This window comes from Notolepis coatsorum (assembly GCF_963971535.1).
Source record: "Notolepis coatsorum genome assembly, chromosome: 1".
In the NCBI taxonomy this organism is placed as follows: domain Eukaryota; kingdom Metazoa; phylum Chordata; class Actinopteri; order Aulopiformes; family Paralepididae; genus Notolepis; species Notolepis coatsorum.
The window spans coordinates 229736518-229755594 of record NC_140165.1 but is presented as its reverse complement, the minus strand read 5'-3'; the positions used below and the strand labels follow the sequence as shown (position 1 = coordinate 229755594).

The window sequence follows — 19077 nt, the reverse complement described above, 5'->3', positions numbered from 1 at the left end:
ACAGGCCCTTGCTATAGTAGGACAAACATACGTGTCAAGTTTGGTGCAAATTATATCAAAGACATATACCTTGTATTGTATAGTTTGTATAGAGAGTTGTGTATTGTTGTTTACAAATCTACTACGGTTGAGGAGCCAGGAAAAACAATGCAAAACACAGAAAAGGGCCATTTTCACAATCATCATCATTAGGTGGCTTCTTCGTTCCGAAGGTTGCCTATCACTCTCCAACCCATTCTGTCCCCACTTCTTCTCTCCAACTCCGTGACTCCGCCTCTCACTCCGCTCCAATCACAGACGTCGTCTACCCAGCCTCTTCTTGGTCTTCCACTTCCTCTCTTTCCATCCACCTTCCCCATCACCACCTTCTTGAACATCTCCCCGCTGGATCCTCTCAGAACATGCCCGCACAACTCCATCTTTCTCTTTTTCAACCTCTCCAGCAGCTGTCCTCCTTGCATATCCGCTCTTCTCAGTACCTCCTCATTCTTGATCTTATCCTTCCATGTTATCTTCAGCATCTTCCTCAGCGTCCACATTTAAAAATAGTCTATCATCCTCTTTGCCTCTTCATTCAGTGTCCATGCTTCTGCTCCGTATGAAAAGACTGACATAACATACGTTTCCAAAATCCTGGTCTTCGTTTTCCAACTTATGTTTCTTCTCAATAATTCCTTATGGTTCCAGAATGCGCCCTTTGCAATTCCGGTTCTTCTCTTAATGTCCATGTTAGCTCTTCCACCTTCACTGATCCAGCTTCCAAGGTACATGTACTCCTTCACTTGTTCAAGTTTTTCTCCATCCACCTGTATTTTACAAACAGTTCCTGGTGTTTTTTCAATGATCATTACTTTAGTTTTCTTTGTGTTTAGCGACATTCCATAGTTCCAATAGGCCCCTTTTTTTAAAGAAATAATGTGTAATTGGGACACCTGCTGGCTGCAAGCGATACAGTCTCAGTGTTTTCCCATGAAGAAATGTCATGCAGATTTAACACACACACGCGATGGGCGACCCACAGGAAGACGTCACACACACACACACGCACATCGTCCTTCACCCCAAGAGCAGCCAGGAGCAGACGAGGGCTGCAGCGTGTGCCGCACCCGGGGATCAATCCAAGTGCTCCTGTCCATCTTCGTCAGGGATGCGACAGCGTTAGCGATCTGTTGTGCATGTTTTTCCATTGGGTTTATCTTATCGGGAGGGGAAACCCTTGCGAACACAGGGAGAACATGCAAACTTCACACAGAAAGGCCCAGGAGATACCCCACCTGGGTAACTGGCAACACGGCAACCAGGTCCCCAAAGCGGGAATCGAACCCAGGACCTTCTAGCTGTGAGGCGACAGTGTTAACCACTGTGCCGCCCTTTGCTCTGTGCATCTGGGTGCTTTCTCTTATTGCATGCAGACTTTCTGCATAGCAGATTCTTGGCTTTCTTGGTGGTCGTGGGGCGGCTGTGTAGTTGTTGTCCATTCTTGCAGAAAATACCCTGCGTTCTGTGCACACACAAAAAAAACGCATTGTTTGTTCTAGGGACGTCTGGTATCGTGAGAGGGCTGACCATGTTGGTCCTACCAGACCATTTGAGGCTGTAGCAGCGAAAGTGAGGGGTTGTGTTGAAGTACCACTGGTCGTAATTTGTTCTATACATGACCCAGAATAGAATTTATTCAATTAAATCCTTTATTGCCTATATTTTTTGTAATTATAATATAACTAGGGATGCACCGATCCGACTTTTTCAGTGCCGATACCGATACCTCGGTTTGGGTATCTGCCAATACCGATACCGATCCGATACCCATTGTCCAATCCCCCCCCCCCCCCCCCCCCCCCCCCCAAAAGTATTTTGTTTTTAAGAATTGTAAAGGATCACAAGTGTGTTTTTGATTTGTTGTAAACAAAGACAGAAAATAAACTTCATTCATTCAATTAATAAACTGTATGCCACATCAGGCTTGACTTAAAACATTACTTTCCTAACTTAGTGAAACTAAATATAACAAATTAACACATAGATATAAATGTACTGAATGGTTATTTGTTATTCTATTTATTATTATAAAAAATAATAATAATATTTTTTTTCTCTCTCTCTCTCTCTCTCTCTCTCTCTATATATATATATATTTTTTTTTTTTTTTTTTTTTTTTACCGATACCCGATCCAGCAATTTTACTGATATCGGCGGCCGATACCGATACCAATATCGGATCGGTGCATCCCTAAATATAACCGATAGGGTGTACAGACCTGCACCTTTGTTTACACTGTTTCTTTTTCTCATTTTTATATTCAGTTAATTATATTCTTTACACTGTTTATTTGTTTCTCATATTTTAATATTCAGATCTAATCGTATTGCCTGTATTTATGTATTACCCTGCCCATACCTGTACCTTCCCTCCCCCCTCCCCCGTGCTGCTATGACACATGTATTTCCCCAAGGGGATCAATAAAGGAATATCTTATCTTAAATGAGACATTGTTGGTTTAAGGCTATTATGACAACAACTATTATCTAAGTCATTACTAAAATATCTATAAAAAAATATATAAATGTCTTTCATAATGATTTCAGGATTTCATAATCCTGTGGATGATGAATGAGGAGACCTGCTGCGTTACTTTCCAGTCGTGTGAGTCGTAATGAGTAAAACTAAAAGATTTACAACCAGGGGGGGAATATGATTTAATATAATATTTAATATAATATATTATTATTCGATTTTTTTTTAACTCATTACATGGAAAGTACTGAAGCATGTCTCCTCATTCATCATCCACAGGATTCCATCCGTGACACCAGACCACTACACACAGATTTTGGATGTGTGTGTGTAGTTTACTTAGAGGAGGGTGTTTAAATGCTAAACTAATAAGTAACATCAACTACTAATAATTAAACTAATATTGAAGAACTCCACATGTCTCTGAATATGACCTTAATGAAAGTAAATTTTACTTTCTTTAACCCCAGTGTTTTCATTATCACATTCAAATTGAAGCACTGATGTACATTTAAACATAGTCAATGAAGTGACCATGATACACCTGGAAGTCTTTATTTCTATCCATTCTAATTCTACAGTCTCTATCTTATTGCAGTGTTACAGTTATATCCATTCTAATTACCGGTATACAGTCTCGCTCTCTTATTCCAGTGCTACTGTAGTACAGGTCTATCCATTCTAATTCTACAGTCTCTCTCTTATTGCAGTGCTACAATTATATACATTCTAATTCTACAGTCTCTCTCTCTTATTGCAGTGCTACAAAACACTAAATGCAGCCATTTACCATTTATTTACCATTCTTGCAGTGCTCCAGTTCTATCCATTCTAATTCTACAGTATCTCTTCTCGCAGTGCTCCAGTTCTATCCATTCTAATTCTACAGTCTCTCTTCTTGCAGTGCTCCAGTTCTATCCATTCTAATTCTACAGTATCTCTTCTCGCAGTGCTCCAGTTCTATCCATTCTAATTCTACAGTCTCTCTTCTGGCAGTGCTCCAGTTCTATCCATTAAAATTATACAGTCTCTCTTCTTGCAATTCTACAGTCTCTCTTCTTGCAGTGTTCCAGTTCTATCCATTCTAATTCTACAGTCTCTCTTCTTGCAGTGCTCCAGTTCTATCCATTCTAATTCTAGTCTCTCTTCTTGCAGTGCTCCAGTTATAACCATTCTAATTCTACAGTCTCTCTTCTTGCAGTGCTCCAGTTCTATCCATTCTAATTCTACAGTGTCTCTTCTTGCAGTGCTCCAGTTCTATCCATTATAATTCTACAGTCTCTCTTCTTGCAGTGCTCCAGTTCTATCCATTCTAATTCTACAGTATCTCTTCTTGCAGTTCTCCAGTTCTATCCATTCTAATTCTACAGTATCTCTTCTTGCAGTGCTCCAGTTCTATCCATTCTAATTCTACAGTGTCTCTTCTTGCAGTGCTCCAGTTCTATCCATTCTAATTCTAGTGTCTCTTCTTGCAGTGCTCCAGTTATATCCATTCTAATTATACAGTCTCTCTTCTTGCAGTGCTCCAGTTCTATCCATTCTAATTCTACAGTCTCTCTTCTTGCAGTGCTCCAGTTCTATCCATTCTAATTCTACAGTCTCTCTTCTTGCAGTGCTCCAGTTCTATCCATTCTAATTCTACAGTCTCTCTTCTTGCAGTGCTCCAGTTCTATCCATTCTAATTCTACAGTCGCTCTTCTTGCAGTGCTCCAGTTCTATCCATTCTAATTCTACAGTCTCTCTTCTTGCAGTGCTCCAGTTCTATCCATTCTAATTCTACAGTCTCTCTTCTTGCAGTGCTCCAGTTCTATCCATTCTAATTCTACAGTCTCTCTTCTTGCAGTGCTCCAGTTTGGCTTCATCACCATCTTCGTGGCGGCCTGCCCGCTCGCCCCCCTCTTCGCCCTCATCAATAACTGGGTGGAGATCCGTCTGGACGCCCAGAAGTTTGTGTGTGAGTACCGGCGGCCGGTGGTGGAGCGAGCTGAGGGCATCGGCATCTGGCTGGACATCCTGCAGGTCATCACGCGCATGGCTGTCATCACCAACGTAAGGGCCCTACTCAGACTGACGTGTGTGCTTATGTACATTTGTGTGTTTATGTACGTGTGTGTGTGTGTTCATGTACATTAGTGTGTGTGTGTGTGTGTGTTTATGTACATTCGTGTGTGTGTTTATGTACGTGTGTGTGTGTGTTCATGTACATTAGTGTGTGTGTGTGTGTGTTTATGTACATTCGTGTGTGTGTTTATGTGCGTGTGTGTGTGTGTTTATGTACATGTGTGTGTGTGTGTGTGGTATGTGCGTGCGTGTGTTGACGTTCAATTTCAACTTTATTTGTCCCCAAACAAAGGGCCTTTGGTTTTGCAGCATAAAGTGCAATATCACGTTGTACTAACAATCACGTTAGTGAGAGCAGCACAGACTCAGCAGCACTGCATCAATGAACAAGCATAACCATCAGAACATCAATAACAACAACATAATCATGACTATCCTGTCATCCCCCTACATAAAATGATCAGCATAGCATTAACAATCAGAATACATCAACAACGCTGTCCAGTGGCAACAACATGATGAGAAATCAACATGAACATCATCCTACAAGTAGGCCTCATGACAGGCGGGCTACCTCCTTTCTCTTGAGTTGAGGAGGGTACCGGCTGTGGGGATGAATGAGATGCTTGTACCGGTTTGTCTTGACTGAGGGTGAATCTGAAGCGGGTGCCAGAGGGCATGGATTGAAACTCCTGATGAAGAGGGTGGTGCAGTCAGACCTCTTCACCATCTGTTACACAGAACAGACCTCTTCACCACCTGCTATACAGAACAGACCTCTTTACTACCTTCCTGCTATACAGAACAGACCTCTTTACTACCTTCCTGTTATAAAGAACATACCTCTTTACTACCTTCCTGTTATACAGAACAGACCTCTTTACTACCTGCTATACAGAACAGACCTCTTTACTACCTTCCTGTTATACAGAACAGACCTCTTTACAACCTTCCTGTTATACAGAACAGACCTTTACTACCTTCCTGTTATACAGAACAGACCTCTTTACTACCTGCTATACAGAACATACCTCTTTACTACCTTCCTGTTATACAGAACAGACCTCTTTACTACCTTCCTGCTATACAGAACAGACCTCTTTACTACCTTCCTGCTATACAGAACAGACCTCTTTACTACCTTCCTGTTATACAGAACAGACCTCTTTACTACCTGCTATACAGAACAGACCTCTTTACTACCTTACTGTTATACAGAACATACCTCTTTACTACCTTCCTGCTATACAGAACAGACCTCTTTCGAGCGGAGATTGCGTTCGTCACCAGCCCCGGAGCTGTGAGCTTGGTTCGCCTGTTCGAATCCAGCTCACAGCTCCGGGGTTGTCACCAGCTTGGCTGGCCGTCTGCACTGATACAATTGGCTGTATCAGAGGGTGGGAGAAGCTGGCGGGGTGGGTCCGGGTCGTTGTAAACAGCGACTCCTACAGTTCGGTCGGGGCGCCTGCTAAGCGCGGATTGGACGTGAGGGGGATAGTGTGGTTTTTTTTCCATTCAAACCTCCCCAGAGAGCAGTCGCATTTTTTATCTCTCCTCCCTGCCCTCCAAGGCCTCCTCTACCCTCCTCCCAGCAGCCGCCTTTATCTCCGTACACCAGCGCTGTCTTTCTGCTTCTCTCGACGGTGTGGACTCTAAGCTGCAATTAATAACGGTGTGGATCCCTAATTACAACTGCCTTACAACTGCCTCCTTGACGGTGTGGACATTCTACCCTTTCTTCAATATTCCTGACTTCCCACTCAGTCAATCAATGGATCAACTAGTAAGCTGGAGTTTTGCAGCAGTGGATCGAATCTTCTCTTCAAGAAAACAAAGTGCGACCGAACCATTGTGTCCGATAGGGACATTCCAGGCCGGGTTTGCAATTGACAGTTGGAATAATTGGCGATCAATATGCCTATATTCTATTGAGATTGAAGATGTTGAGGATCTATATCTCCTCGTCATCTTCCTGATCGGTTGGGGAGCGATCGCAATTTGGATTTGGATTTGCTGCCTTCAAGTAGTAGCAAGATTGGAAAATGCCCACATTGAATTGACAAAGCGGCTCGCTCAACATACAGCCGATGAACAATGTAGGGGTCAAGTAATGTTGGGGGTCGCGCAGGACATTAGGACCGCGACAAAGAAGATGAAAGATCTGGATTAAATTAAATTAAAGCATTACAGGAATCATTGTAACCTGTTGCAACCCACCCCCCCCCCCCCCCCCCCGCCACGTAACTCAAGTCTGTGGAAGGAAAGAAGGAATGTTTCGAGGTCAATGAAAGAGGCCGAGGAGAAGAAGTCAAGATAAGACCTGGTTTATGACGTCCGTACCCATCGCAACTAAGGACGGGACAGTATCTGACTGTCTGAAGATAAGATGGATGGCCTCCCCCCCCCCCCCCCCCTCCCCATCCTCACGCAAACCTCCCCCCCACGAGCACGACTGGCGACGTGCACGGAAGGAGGGGCGGATCCCTCGACTGCCTCACACGCCCAAAACCCTAAGCCACTACCCTCTCCTTAACTCCCACCCCCCACTCTCCGCCCTCCCTCCCATCCCCCAAATTCCCTCCCCCGAGGGTGCTTCCTGAAGCTCACTGACTTTCGACATAAATGAACATTGTATCAACAAATGTGCTTTGTTTTGTATTAATTTAGGGTTGTGCCATTATTATTATGCAAAGATAATAATTGTGATTAATTCTGTAATGAGTTGTGTGTTTCTAGCATCCTTGACACCCAAGGACAACGATGGAAATAAGTCAAGAGGCTTTTACGTTACTATCCTTGACAGCAATGTAAGCTGGATTAATGATCTGTTTATGTTGTGGAGTCTAAATAAAAACCTGAAACCTGAACCTCCTCCCACACGCTACGCCCTCTCAATGAGAATCCGCGCTGCCAGGTGAAAAGAAGCGGTGATTGGCTGGACGTGTGTCGGAGGAAGCACGTGGTAGCCTCCACTCTCCCAAATGATCTGACTGTGGGGGGTAAAGCGCAGCGACCAGGAAGGGACTGGGAATTGGCATACGACTAACATTGGGATGGGAGAAAATCGGAGGAAAAATGGAGGGGGAAAAAGACCAATAATAATAAAAAAAAAAAGAAAAAAGAACAGACCTCTTTACTACCTTCCTGTTATACAGAACAGACCTCTTTACTACCTGCTATACAGAACATACCTCTTTACTACCTTCCTGCTATACAGAACAGACCTCTTTACTACCTTCCTGCTATACAGAACAGACCTCTTTACTACCTTCCTGTTATACAGAACAGACCTCTTTACTACCTTCCTGCTATACAGAACCGACCTCTTTACTACCTTCATGTTATAAAGAACAGACCTCTTTACTACCTTCCTGTTATACAGAACAGACCTCTTTACTACCTGCTATACAAAACAGACCTCTTTACTACCTTACTGTTATACAGAACATACCTCTTTACTACCTTCCTGTTATACAGAACAGACCTCTTTACTACCTGCTATACAGAACAGACCTCTTTACTACCTTACTGTTATACAGAACATACCTCTTTACTACCTTCCTGCTATACAGAACAGACCTCTTTACTACCTGCTATACAGAACAGACCTCTTTACTACCTTACTGTTATACAGAACATACCTCTTTACTACCTTCCTGCTATACAGAACAGACCTCTTTACTACCTTCCTGCTATACAGAACAGACCTCTTTACTACCTTCCTGTTATACAGAACAGACCTCTTTACTACCTTCTTGCTATACAGAACCGACCTCTTTACTACCTTCATGTTATAAAGAACAGACCTCTTTACTACCTTCTTGTTATAAAGAACCGACCTCTTTACTACCTTCCTGCTATATAGAACAGACCTCTTTACTACCTTCCTGTTATACAGAACAGACCTCTTTACTACCTTCCTGTTATAAAGAACCGACCTCTTTACTACCTTCCTGATATACAGAACAGACCTCTTTACTACCTGCTATACAGAACAGACCTCTTTACTACCTTCCTGCTATACAGAACAGACCTCTTTACTACCTTCCTGTTATACAGAACAGACCTCCTTACCACCTTCCTGCTATACAGAACAGACCTCTTTACTACCTTCCTGCTATAAAGAACCGACCTCTTTACTACCTTCCTGATATACAGAACCGACCTCTTTACTACCTTCCTGCTATATAGAACAGACCTCTTTACTACCTTCCTGCTATACAGAACATACCTCTTTACTACCTTCCTGCTATACAGAACAGACCTCTTTACTACCTTCCTGTTATACAGAACAGACCTCTTTACTACCTTCCTGTTATACAGAACAGACCTCTTTACTACCTTCCTGTTATACAGAACAGACCTCTTTACTACCTTCCTGTTATACAGAACTTTGCTGGACACCTGTTATTCTGCTGGTATTCACTATTTTAGCCAGTGTGCGTTCTTGGATTTGATTTTTAGACTGACATATCAACAGATGAGGGGAAATTATCAAATTGATTCTATGTAGGATCGACAGGAAACCTTTGAGTTTCTATAGGCAGAAAAGTCTTTGTTCACCTACAAACCATTTCAGTATTGCATTCAAAAGTGAGATTGTTATGGATGATTGAACCAACTAAGATATGTATAGCTGACGACCACCTCTTGACCCTCAATGATGGTGCTCTGAGTGGGAGGAGGATGGTATCTGAGTGGGAGGAGGATGGTATCTGAGTGGGAGGAGGATGGGGAGGAGGATGGTATCTGAGTGGGAGGAGGATGGTATCTGAGTGGGAGGAGGAGGATGGTATCTGAGTGGGAGGAGGATGGTATCTGAGTGGGAGGAGGATGGTATCTGAGTGGGAGGAGGATGGTATCTGAGTGGGAGGAGGATGGTATCTGAGTGGGAGGAGGATGGTATCTGAGTGGGAGGAGGAGGATGGTATCTGAGTGGGAGGAGGAGGATGGTATCTGAGTGGGAGGAGGATGGGGAGGAGGATGGTATCTGAGTGGGAGGAGGATGGTATCTGAGTGGGAGGAGGAGGATGGTATCTGAGTGGGAGGAGGATGGTATCTGAGTGGGAGGAGGAGGATAGTATCTGAGTGGGAGGAGGGTGGTTCTCTGAGTGGGAGGAGGATGGTTCTCTGAGTGGGAGGAGGATGGTTATCTGAGTGGGAGGAGGATGGTTCTCTGAGTGGGAGGAGGATGGTATCCACTATCTGAGTGGGAGGAGGATGGTGGTATCTGAGTGGGAGGAGGATGGTATCCACTATCTGAGTGGGAGGAGGATGGTGGTATCTGAGTGGGAGGAGGATGGTATCCACTATCTGAATGGGAGGAGGATGGTATCTACTATCTGAGTGGGAGGAGGATGATGGTATCTGAGTGGGAGGAGGATGGTATCCACTATCTGAGTGGGAGGAGGATGGTATCTACTATCTGAGTGGGAGGAGGATGATGCTCTGAAATCTATGCACATGTCCAACCATCATTGTGGAGGAGACTGACTATAACTGAGTCATCCGCAAACTTCAGGATATAGCGGTTCTCAAACGGGCTCAGACAGTCATCAGTCATACAGAACATAAAGGAGTGGTGAGAGGATGCAGCCTTTGGGTGAACCTGTAGATGAAGAGAGCTCCCCTGACCTGCACTCATCCACCCACATCATCCTCTGGGTTCTGTTGGTAGAGGAAGTCAAGCATTGAATCAGCCAAACTAGAGTCATACCAAAATAGATAGAGAGTTTATCCACCAACACAGGTGGGGTTGAATGGTGTTGAAAGGTGATGTAAAATCAACAAACAGCTTGCCATGAGTGTTATTGCCGTCTAGGTGTTTGAATAAAAGGTCAAGCAAGGTGGCAGCCCATGCAAACTGAAACCAATCAAGAAGGTGTTGGGTTTTGTCATCACCCAAATTAAGAAAGTCCTCACTGGACAAACCCAAAAAAATGCTTATGCATTGTAAATCAAGGCCATGGAAAGATTTTGTTGTGGCACAAATCTCCACCAGAGATTACTTTACTAGACTAAACTTGGAATCTCCGAAACGTGATTTTGATAGTCTCTTAGTTGAATGGGAAGTGACTAGCACCCAGAAGTAAATAAATCACATGATACTTGTATCTGTCAGCATGTCACACATGACCTTCATAAAGAAGTGACAGGTGACTGGAAAATGGGTTTAACTTCCACCCACACTGGGGATCTAGTTTAACAGATCTTGAAGTAAGCTTTGAGGAGACTTAATACAAGATGTCCCTCACTATGTTAGTCTTTTTTGCAGCATAAGCCTTTATAAAGCTATTATCCAGTAGGGGTGTAACGGTACACAGAAGCCACAGTTCGGTACGTACCTCGGTTTTTGGGTCACAGTTCGGTACAACAAGAAAAAAGCAACAAAATCTCAAATGTATAAGGCTAGGCTTCTTTTCATTTCTTTTGAACAGCCAGTAGTACAAGTTATACTTAGTTCCATCTAGGCTTGCCTGTAGTCTGTCAAACCGGTGTTACTCTGTGTTCAGGCTCCACCAAGAAGATTACAGCCTATTGTAATGACCCTGCTGTGCAAACGTATCATTCATTCATAGTTTTGTAGTAATGGGGAGGGGAGAAACAGCCCAGTGTAGAGTGGTGCGGTTGTTAAGTTGAATTTGGTAACACAAGCTTAACACTTTGAGTGCCAGCGACATGTTATGTCGTTATTTCGCCCCGATCGTTGAATGCCGACGAATAAATAAATTGTCTTTTTATTTTTATTTATTAGCGATCTGAATTCATATTTCATCAACCGAGTCTCCCGTTGGTACAGCAGCCCCTCTAGGAGCTCCGATGAGAAAATACCGCCCCCTATCGTCTATCCCTGTGTAACTGTAGCCCATTCGATTAGACTGGTGGATGTGTGGGGGTGGAGCCTATTGGCTCCACGATGCTGGCGAGCCGTCTGATGAAGAGGGAAGTGATCGCGAGATGGAAAGCAGCCTGGAATATATATTTACAGCAGCCAATAATCAATCAATAAACGCGATCGATATTTGGAATGGCGATCAGGAATTGGAATAATCTTTTTGGAGAACATCTGATCTAAGGTAAGGAGTCTATGTTACCAGTTTTAGGATAATCAGAGCTGTTTTCACTGAGATAACAGCGTGTCCCGTATGTGTATATGTGTGTGTGTGTGTGTGCCGTTGAGGAAATAAGATAATCGATTTCTCAGCTCGCTTCTATAGCGTGCATAAGTACACATATACTATCGATAATCTAGCGTTTATTTGAAAACGATTCATAAATAGGCCGACAAATGACAACGTGTCTAGTGTATTCGAGAATATTCCAATAAATGCCGTTTATGACGGAATCTTTAAATTTTCCTGAAATTTTCGAGAAAACGATAGCTTTTCGAAATGCTATAAAAAGGATATGAACCGATTAAAAAAAACAATCCGTTTCGACAATGTTGCCCGCAAACAAGTCATTGATAAGCGACGGGCAGATTAGACACATAGCCATAATTTAAAACATAGATTATGCGTTTTTAACGCTATCATTGAAGTGGATGCTGGCATCCAAGGACATTAATCAACGTTAATGGCCGGCACTGAAAGTGTTAATATTCAGCGTTAAAGATCAATGTAAGCCTCTACAGATAGTGAGTATAATTTTGAACTAAAATATTGTGAAAACAAATCATTCAAATCTAGACAAAAAAATATCTATTTTCGATAGGTACAGAAGGGAAGAGCTTTAGTTGCATTTAATAAAAAATAAAAATAAATACATATGATACTGTATTGTACGTTATATCATATAATCATATTATAATTCATTTGTATATTATATTAAACTATATTTACACGATATACTATTATATTATGGTACTATATTATATTGTATATATCATGTACTATATATCTCATATCACATTATATATGTGTTGTATACACTATTACAGGGGTCAGCAACCTTTTTGACATGGAGTGCCTGTTTGAAATATAGTTGTAACTAGTGTGCCTCAACAATATTCCATGCATCGTAATTTTTTTTCTCATAATCAGGTCTTTTTAATGATAATTTTTACATTATTACATCATTATTGTTATTGTTATTATTAACAATATTATTATGATGGTTGTATCAACCCTACATTTGAGTTGGGGGGGGGGGGAATGCAATGCAGACAAACAGCTGCATACAGTGCGACCATTTCACTCACATTTGCCCATTAATTTTTGGACACATCACACACCATTGGTGTGTGTACTGTACGTGTGCTGTCATAGCTCCACCTACAGGCCTAATGGAGAACACCAGGATGTGAATGGAGGGTGAATGTGAGGTATATCGTGTAAATAAGTTTTGATTGATCGCAAGACTACACTGTAAAAAAAATATAATAAGTTACCAGAACTTAAAAATATTGAGTTCAGTTACTGTGCATTAAGGTTTTCAGTTTTCAATCCATAATAAGTTAACAGAAAAATAAGTACACAACCATATTATTTCAACCTAATAAAACTATGTTTATTGTCATTGTTTTAAGAACACAAGTTGACTTGGTAATACTCACATTTTGAGTAAAAAAATGGCTTTTAACATGTGCAATGTTCAATGAAATAGAAAAATAAATAATACAATTTGTTGATTAATCCCACTGGTCACAATGGTGACCGTAATAATGTTTTTGTTATAAGGCTCTGCAAATGTTACTGAATGATGTAGCAATATATTTCCAGCTAAATTGAAATAATAAACAAATAAAGGGTCTCAATTAAATATGTGGTAGTAAAAAGAACCTGTGGGAGGATTTCAACAAGATAAATGCGACAACAGTGCAAAATATTTCACTATAATATTTCAAAGCAAAAAAATATATATTATATATATATATATATATATATATATATTTTTTTTTTTTTTTTTATAAATGCTGCCCCCTGTGCCTATGCAAATGCCCCCGCGTGCCTATGCAGGCACGCGTGCCTAGGGTTGCCTACCCCTGCACTATTATATAGTATTATATACTGCAGGTATACTGTAATGTGTACTATATGTATGTACTGTAATGTGTACTATATGTATGTACTATGCATGTAAATGTAAGAAATACAAAAAATAAAAGTAAGTCTTCAGGGGTAGGGCCCGACAAGCCTAGTGCTTCTCCCTAGCCCTTTTCGGACAATTGGACAATGCTGCAATAGCAGCTGGTAAAACGTTGGCGATTTATCGAATGACCATTGCTATGTGTCCAAAACCCGACATAAAAAATTACTGAACTGAACTGAAATTTTGTAAAATGTACAACCCTAGTTCTACCTAGTGTCATATAATCCACCCGAGACATATTTGTCATATGGCTACATGCACCGAACTGTGGCGTCAATACCTTGAAGTCGTGGGACGAATACATGTACCGTTACACCCCTACTATCCAGTAATAGGCTAAGCAATTGGATATAAACACAAAACCAGTCCAAAAAAGGGAAATATTACTATGTGATACCTGCATCCAAAGAGCACATGATGACACTACAGCTGCTTATACTGTATGTTGTGTTATATTATATTGTGTTATATTTTATTATTGTGTTTTACTGTGTGTCCAGGCCTTCCTGATTGCCTTCACCTCAGCCTTCCTGCCTCGACTCTACTACCACTATACAACCAACGGCCGGCTTGAAGGTTACGTCAACTTCACCCTGGCCACCTCACCCACCAACTACAACGCCGAGAACAGGCAGTGCAGGTGGGAGACACCATGCTCATTCGTGTGTGTGTGTGTGTGTGTGTGTGTGTGTGTGTGTGTGTGTGTGTGTGTGTGTGTGTGTGTGTGTGTGTGTGTGTGTGTGTGTGTGTGTGTGTGTGTGTGTGTGTGTGTGTGTGTGTGTGTGTGTGTGTGTGTGTGTGTGTGTGTGTGTGTGTGTGTGTGTGTGTGTGTGTGTGTGTGTGTGTGTGTGTGTGTGTGTGTGTGTGTGTGTGTGTGTATTGTGATGTTTGTGTGTATTCATATCAATCCCTATCAAGTGTGTGTTCAGAGTCAACAAGGAGAAACCTAGTAAACTGTAGTAAGACTATTATACAAATATTGTTGGCTCCTATGTCTATCAAGTGCAGTTTACAGCCACTATGGTAGTAGTACTACTAATATTATCATAGTAAGATAAGATATGCCTTCATTGATCCCCATGGGGAAATTCGGGTGTCATAGCAGCATGGGGGAGGGGTACAGGTATGGGCAGGGTAATAGTAGAAAGACGTTGAATATAGGCAATACAATTGAATATTCCAGAGGTATGTGGCAGGGCCTCAGAACGATGACAGATTACAAAGGCACCTCCCTCAAGCTGAACAATGATATCTCCTTGGCGAATAAGCTCAATACCTTCTATGCGAGGTTTGATGCTGTGAATAACAACACCAGCCTACTAACAGACCACTGCAATAGACGGGGGAGCTACTGCAGATGGAGACTCAGTGTTCAGGATAACAGAACATGAGGTGAGGAGGACCTTTAAGAAAGTGAATATCAAGAAGGCAGCAGGACCGGACGGTATCCCCGGCCGCGTCCTAAAAGTCTGTGCAGACCAATTGGCCCCGGTATTCTATGCTGCTATGACACTTGAATATAAAGATATGAGAAAAAATAAACAGTGTAAGCAATATAATTAACTTTGAATATAAAAATATGAGAAAAGTAAACAGTGTAAACAATATAATTAACTCGGAATATAAAAATGTGAGAAAAGTAAAGAGTCTAAACAAAGGTGCAGATGAGGGTCTGTACCCTATCAGTTATATTAATATGTTACAATAAATATAGGCAATAAAGAATTTGAAATCTGAATGGATACTATGAGTAAGAGTAAAAGTAAAAACAGTATACACAAGGTACCATAACTGGCATGATATACATCATACGTTATAGTAGTACTTGTACCTCTCATCTTTAATCATCTTTAGCTTTCTGTCGGCTATGTTTCTAGATATCGAGGATACAGGGATGAAAATGGACATTTTCTACCAGATTTCTTCCACCTTTTGGCGATCCGGCTGGGCTTTGTCATTATCTTTGAGGTAAATGTCATGAAGTTGCAAGTAAACCTATTATATGCACATATAAAACAAAATGTCTCCCAGCTCATGTCAACGGGATATGGCATTTACACACACCAACTCCTAGACTGAATACCCCAGTATCCCGAATATTAGCAGAATTGTATTATGATTTATTGTATTATAAACTGACGTGGGATGTGATTTAAAAGGCCTGTGGATGTTCTCGTCTGCAGCACGTGGTGTTTTTCGTCGGTCACATGATTGACCTGATGGTTCCAGATATTCCAGAGGATGTGGAGATAAAGATAAAGAGAGAACACTACATGGCTAAACAGGCCCTGGCAGAAAACCAGGTACACAGTGCACCTTGTATATGATAATGGAATAGAATATAGTAGAATATAATGTGGACATTAAGATGAAGAGAAGGTTACCTGGCTAAACAGGCCCTGGCAGAAAACCAGGTACACAGTGCACCTTGTATATGAGAATAGACGATAGTAGAATAGAATGTGGTCATTAAGATGAAGAGAAGGTTACCTGGCTAAACAGGCCCTGGCAGAAAACCAGGTACACAGTGTGCCTTGTATGATAATAGAATGGAATAGAATAGAATATGGACATTAAGAGGTCCTGACAGAGAACCAGGTACACAGTACAGCTCATAGAATAGACTGTGGAGGTTTAGATAGAGAGAAGGTTACATGGCTGGAAAGGTCCTAACAGAGAACCAGGTACACAGTACACCTCAAGGGGGCAGTGATGAGGTGTAAACCATGCATCTCCAAAAGGGTCCACTTGTCAGGAATTTAGGAAAACAACCTCGTAATCAGATTGAAACCTATGCATTTCTGAAGTTATAATGTACATTAGGGGTTTCAATGGATGTCTTGGGGACAAGGGTCATGCAACTTGCTCACAATGTCGCCAGACAGCAGCAATATGTTGACATTAGTGTAGAGCTGCCGCGGTATTGATTTTTTCCTTACCGCACACATTTGCAAAATATTTCCTACCGCGCGGTTATTACCGCACGCACACAAAGAAAAAAAAAAAGTTTGAATGCATTTTTTTTTTAGTAGTAGTCTACTCTTTATAGCATATAGCCTGCCTCTAGTCTAAATGTCTATCTTTAGAGGATTACTTTGCAGCATGAATATTGTTTGGGATTCGGCAAGCACGCATTAGTTATTGAAAGTGAAACGCAGTTCACTCGGTGTCGCGGGCAGGGGTGGTTACCCCTAACCCCCCCGACCCTTTCTTATTATTATTACTATAAAGTTACTACTTTATAATAAAGGCATTCGTTTTGTGGCATTAACATTATATAGTTATACGTTCAATAACATCAGCGTATTTACCGGACCAAGGCAAGCAATACTCTATTCATATCTCAGTTCCTTTCTTTGCTCAGAGCGTGCTGAGTTGTCCCATTCTGCGGTCTGTTAATAAAGTTTTCAATCAGACAAGTGTATAGAACGAAGGGCTTTTATTATAACATTCGTTGCAGACAGTAAAATCATTATGTCTCGTTTAGTACTCCTGAGGAGCGATGATAGTCCACTCCGGCGGAGAGTTAAAGCTAACGTTATTAGCCGTGTTGTGATGTGCTGACATTCAGGAAGTAAAAACCTAATACGCGCTTGCTGATTGGTGGTAACACACTGCATGACGCTACAACGTGTGACGCGTCTCTCTTCTGACCAATCAGTGGTCTGCAATGTTTCACGTGACTTTTCTGGTACCCAATAGGGTCGCTTGGAATCTCGATAGAGGAGTAGGGTATATCTGCAGAGCCGCAAGCCCAACGAGAGGAGGGTAATTTATTATTATTATTATAAAAAACAGCGGTGACGCGGTATTCAGCCTACTCTGCAGTGGCCGTGATGTAACAGCGATACCGCGGTAATGCGGTAATCGCGGCAGCTCTACATTAGTGTCTAATTCCTTTCTTTCTCTTTTCTTTTAGTCTTTATACAATACACTCATTCTTGACGAGAACCCCACTGAGTTGCGTCGCAGAACCAGACCCTCCCCCCCTGCAACCCCTCCACGGGACGGGGACTCACCTCCGTGGGACGGGGACTCACCTTCGTGGGACGGGGACTCACATCCGTGGGATGAGGACTCACCCCCGCCCCTACTGAACCCCATCCCAGAAGAGATACAGAAAGAACATTCGTCCTGAACCTATGAACTCTGACAGATTGAATTGTCTTCTGCTTATTCTCTTCAGGCTTTCTTCTCTTGTCTTTGCAGTAGCCTAGTCTGAAAATCATATCCATGCCGACTAAAGCAGATAAACAAACACATTTATATTCTATGCTCTGGGATCACTTTTTCAAGAACTAATCTTGCCTATTTACAATTACTAATAAAGAGAATCAGGGTGAGAAATGTCTGGATGCTTGTGGTTGTCTAGTACAGTATAGAAACAGCCCATTTTATACTATTGGTTTTAATTGAAGCATTCCGTGGAAGTGGCAATAATATTGCTTGCCAGTTGCCAGTCCCCATGACAACGAGGAAAACGGTGAATGTGAAAAGCTAGTACTGTACAATTGTGTTTACACAGGAACGGAAAACTAAAACTTTGTATTAAATAAAGAATTTGTGGAACTGATCTCATATAAGCAGTGTTGCGTAAGTTACTCAGGAAGTGCAATTAGTTACTTATTACTGCTCCTTTAAAAAGTAATCAAAATTACTTTACTGATTACTTTGTATCAAAGTAATTAGTTACGTTACTAGTTACTTTTGATTACCCCCTGAGGAACAGCAAAGTGCAGTGGTGAAAGCTGTCATGGATTTTCTTGTGGACACAGGCCTGCATCATAAAGTGTAAGGCCACAGTATTGTGCAGTACCTAAAACCATCCTAAAACCATCAGTGTGAGGTAGCAATACGCCGACGGGCGTCTAGTCTGACGGTAATTAGAAGAAGAAGAGACTGTTATAATCTGTAGATTACGGTTGGGGCACTGTGGGTTTAATCAGACGTTGTGTACATTGTACAGTAGGGAGACATCCCGTTGAAAATGGGGGACCCTGGTGTAAACAAGACGAAAGTCTTTCTCTGGTCTGCATCCCCTTAACAATTGTGTGTATTGAGCTGTACTGTATTGTACCCATTCTGCAATCTGTTAATAAAGTTTTCAATCAATCAATCAATGGGTTGTGTGAGTGTGGGGGGTGGAGTCAGTGCAGCACGAATATCCTTCTTTAGAGTTCTTTCTTCGTTCTCAGGGAGGTAATTCTTTCTCTTTGCCTTCATTTCTAGGCCTGGGTGAGCATAGATATATATATATATATCTATGTGGGTGAGATTGAGAACCACCAAGAGAGAGCTAGTGCTGTTATGCAGTTCCTGCTCGCCGCAGGGCTGAATAACAGAATATAGGGAAATCTATAGTGCTCCCTCTGTCCTGTGGAGGGCGGCAATACGCCTAGATGCGTAGTTCG

General features: G+C 41.8%; 1 protein-coding gene across 1 annotated transcript in view; it reads left to right on the top strand.

Annotated features, from left to right (window-relative positions):
- ano7 (anoctamin 7) overlaps positions 1-18632 on the top strand; it is a 74716-nt gene extending 56084 nt beyond the window's left edge. Inside the window, exons 20-24 of the mRNA XM_084320598.1 lie at positions 4359-4564; positions 14167-14306; positions 15544-15634; positions 15850-15969; positions 17586-18632. Coding sequence (XP_084176724.1) covers positions 4359-4564; positions 14167-14306; positions 15544-15634; positions 15850-15969; positions 17586-17804 — 776 coding nt within the window. The 3' untranslated portion in view covers positions 17805-18632. The remainder of the gene's footprint in view (positions 1-4358; positions 4565-14166; positions 14307-15543; positions 15635-15849; positions 15970-17585) is intronic.
- The last annotated feature ends 445 nt before the right edge of the window (positions 18633-19077 follow it).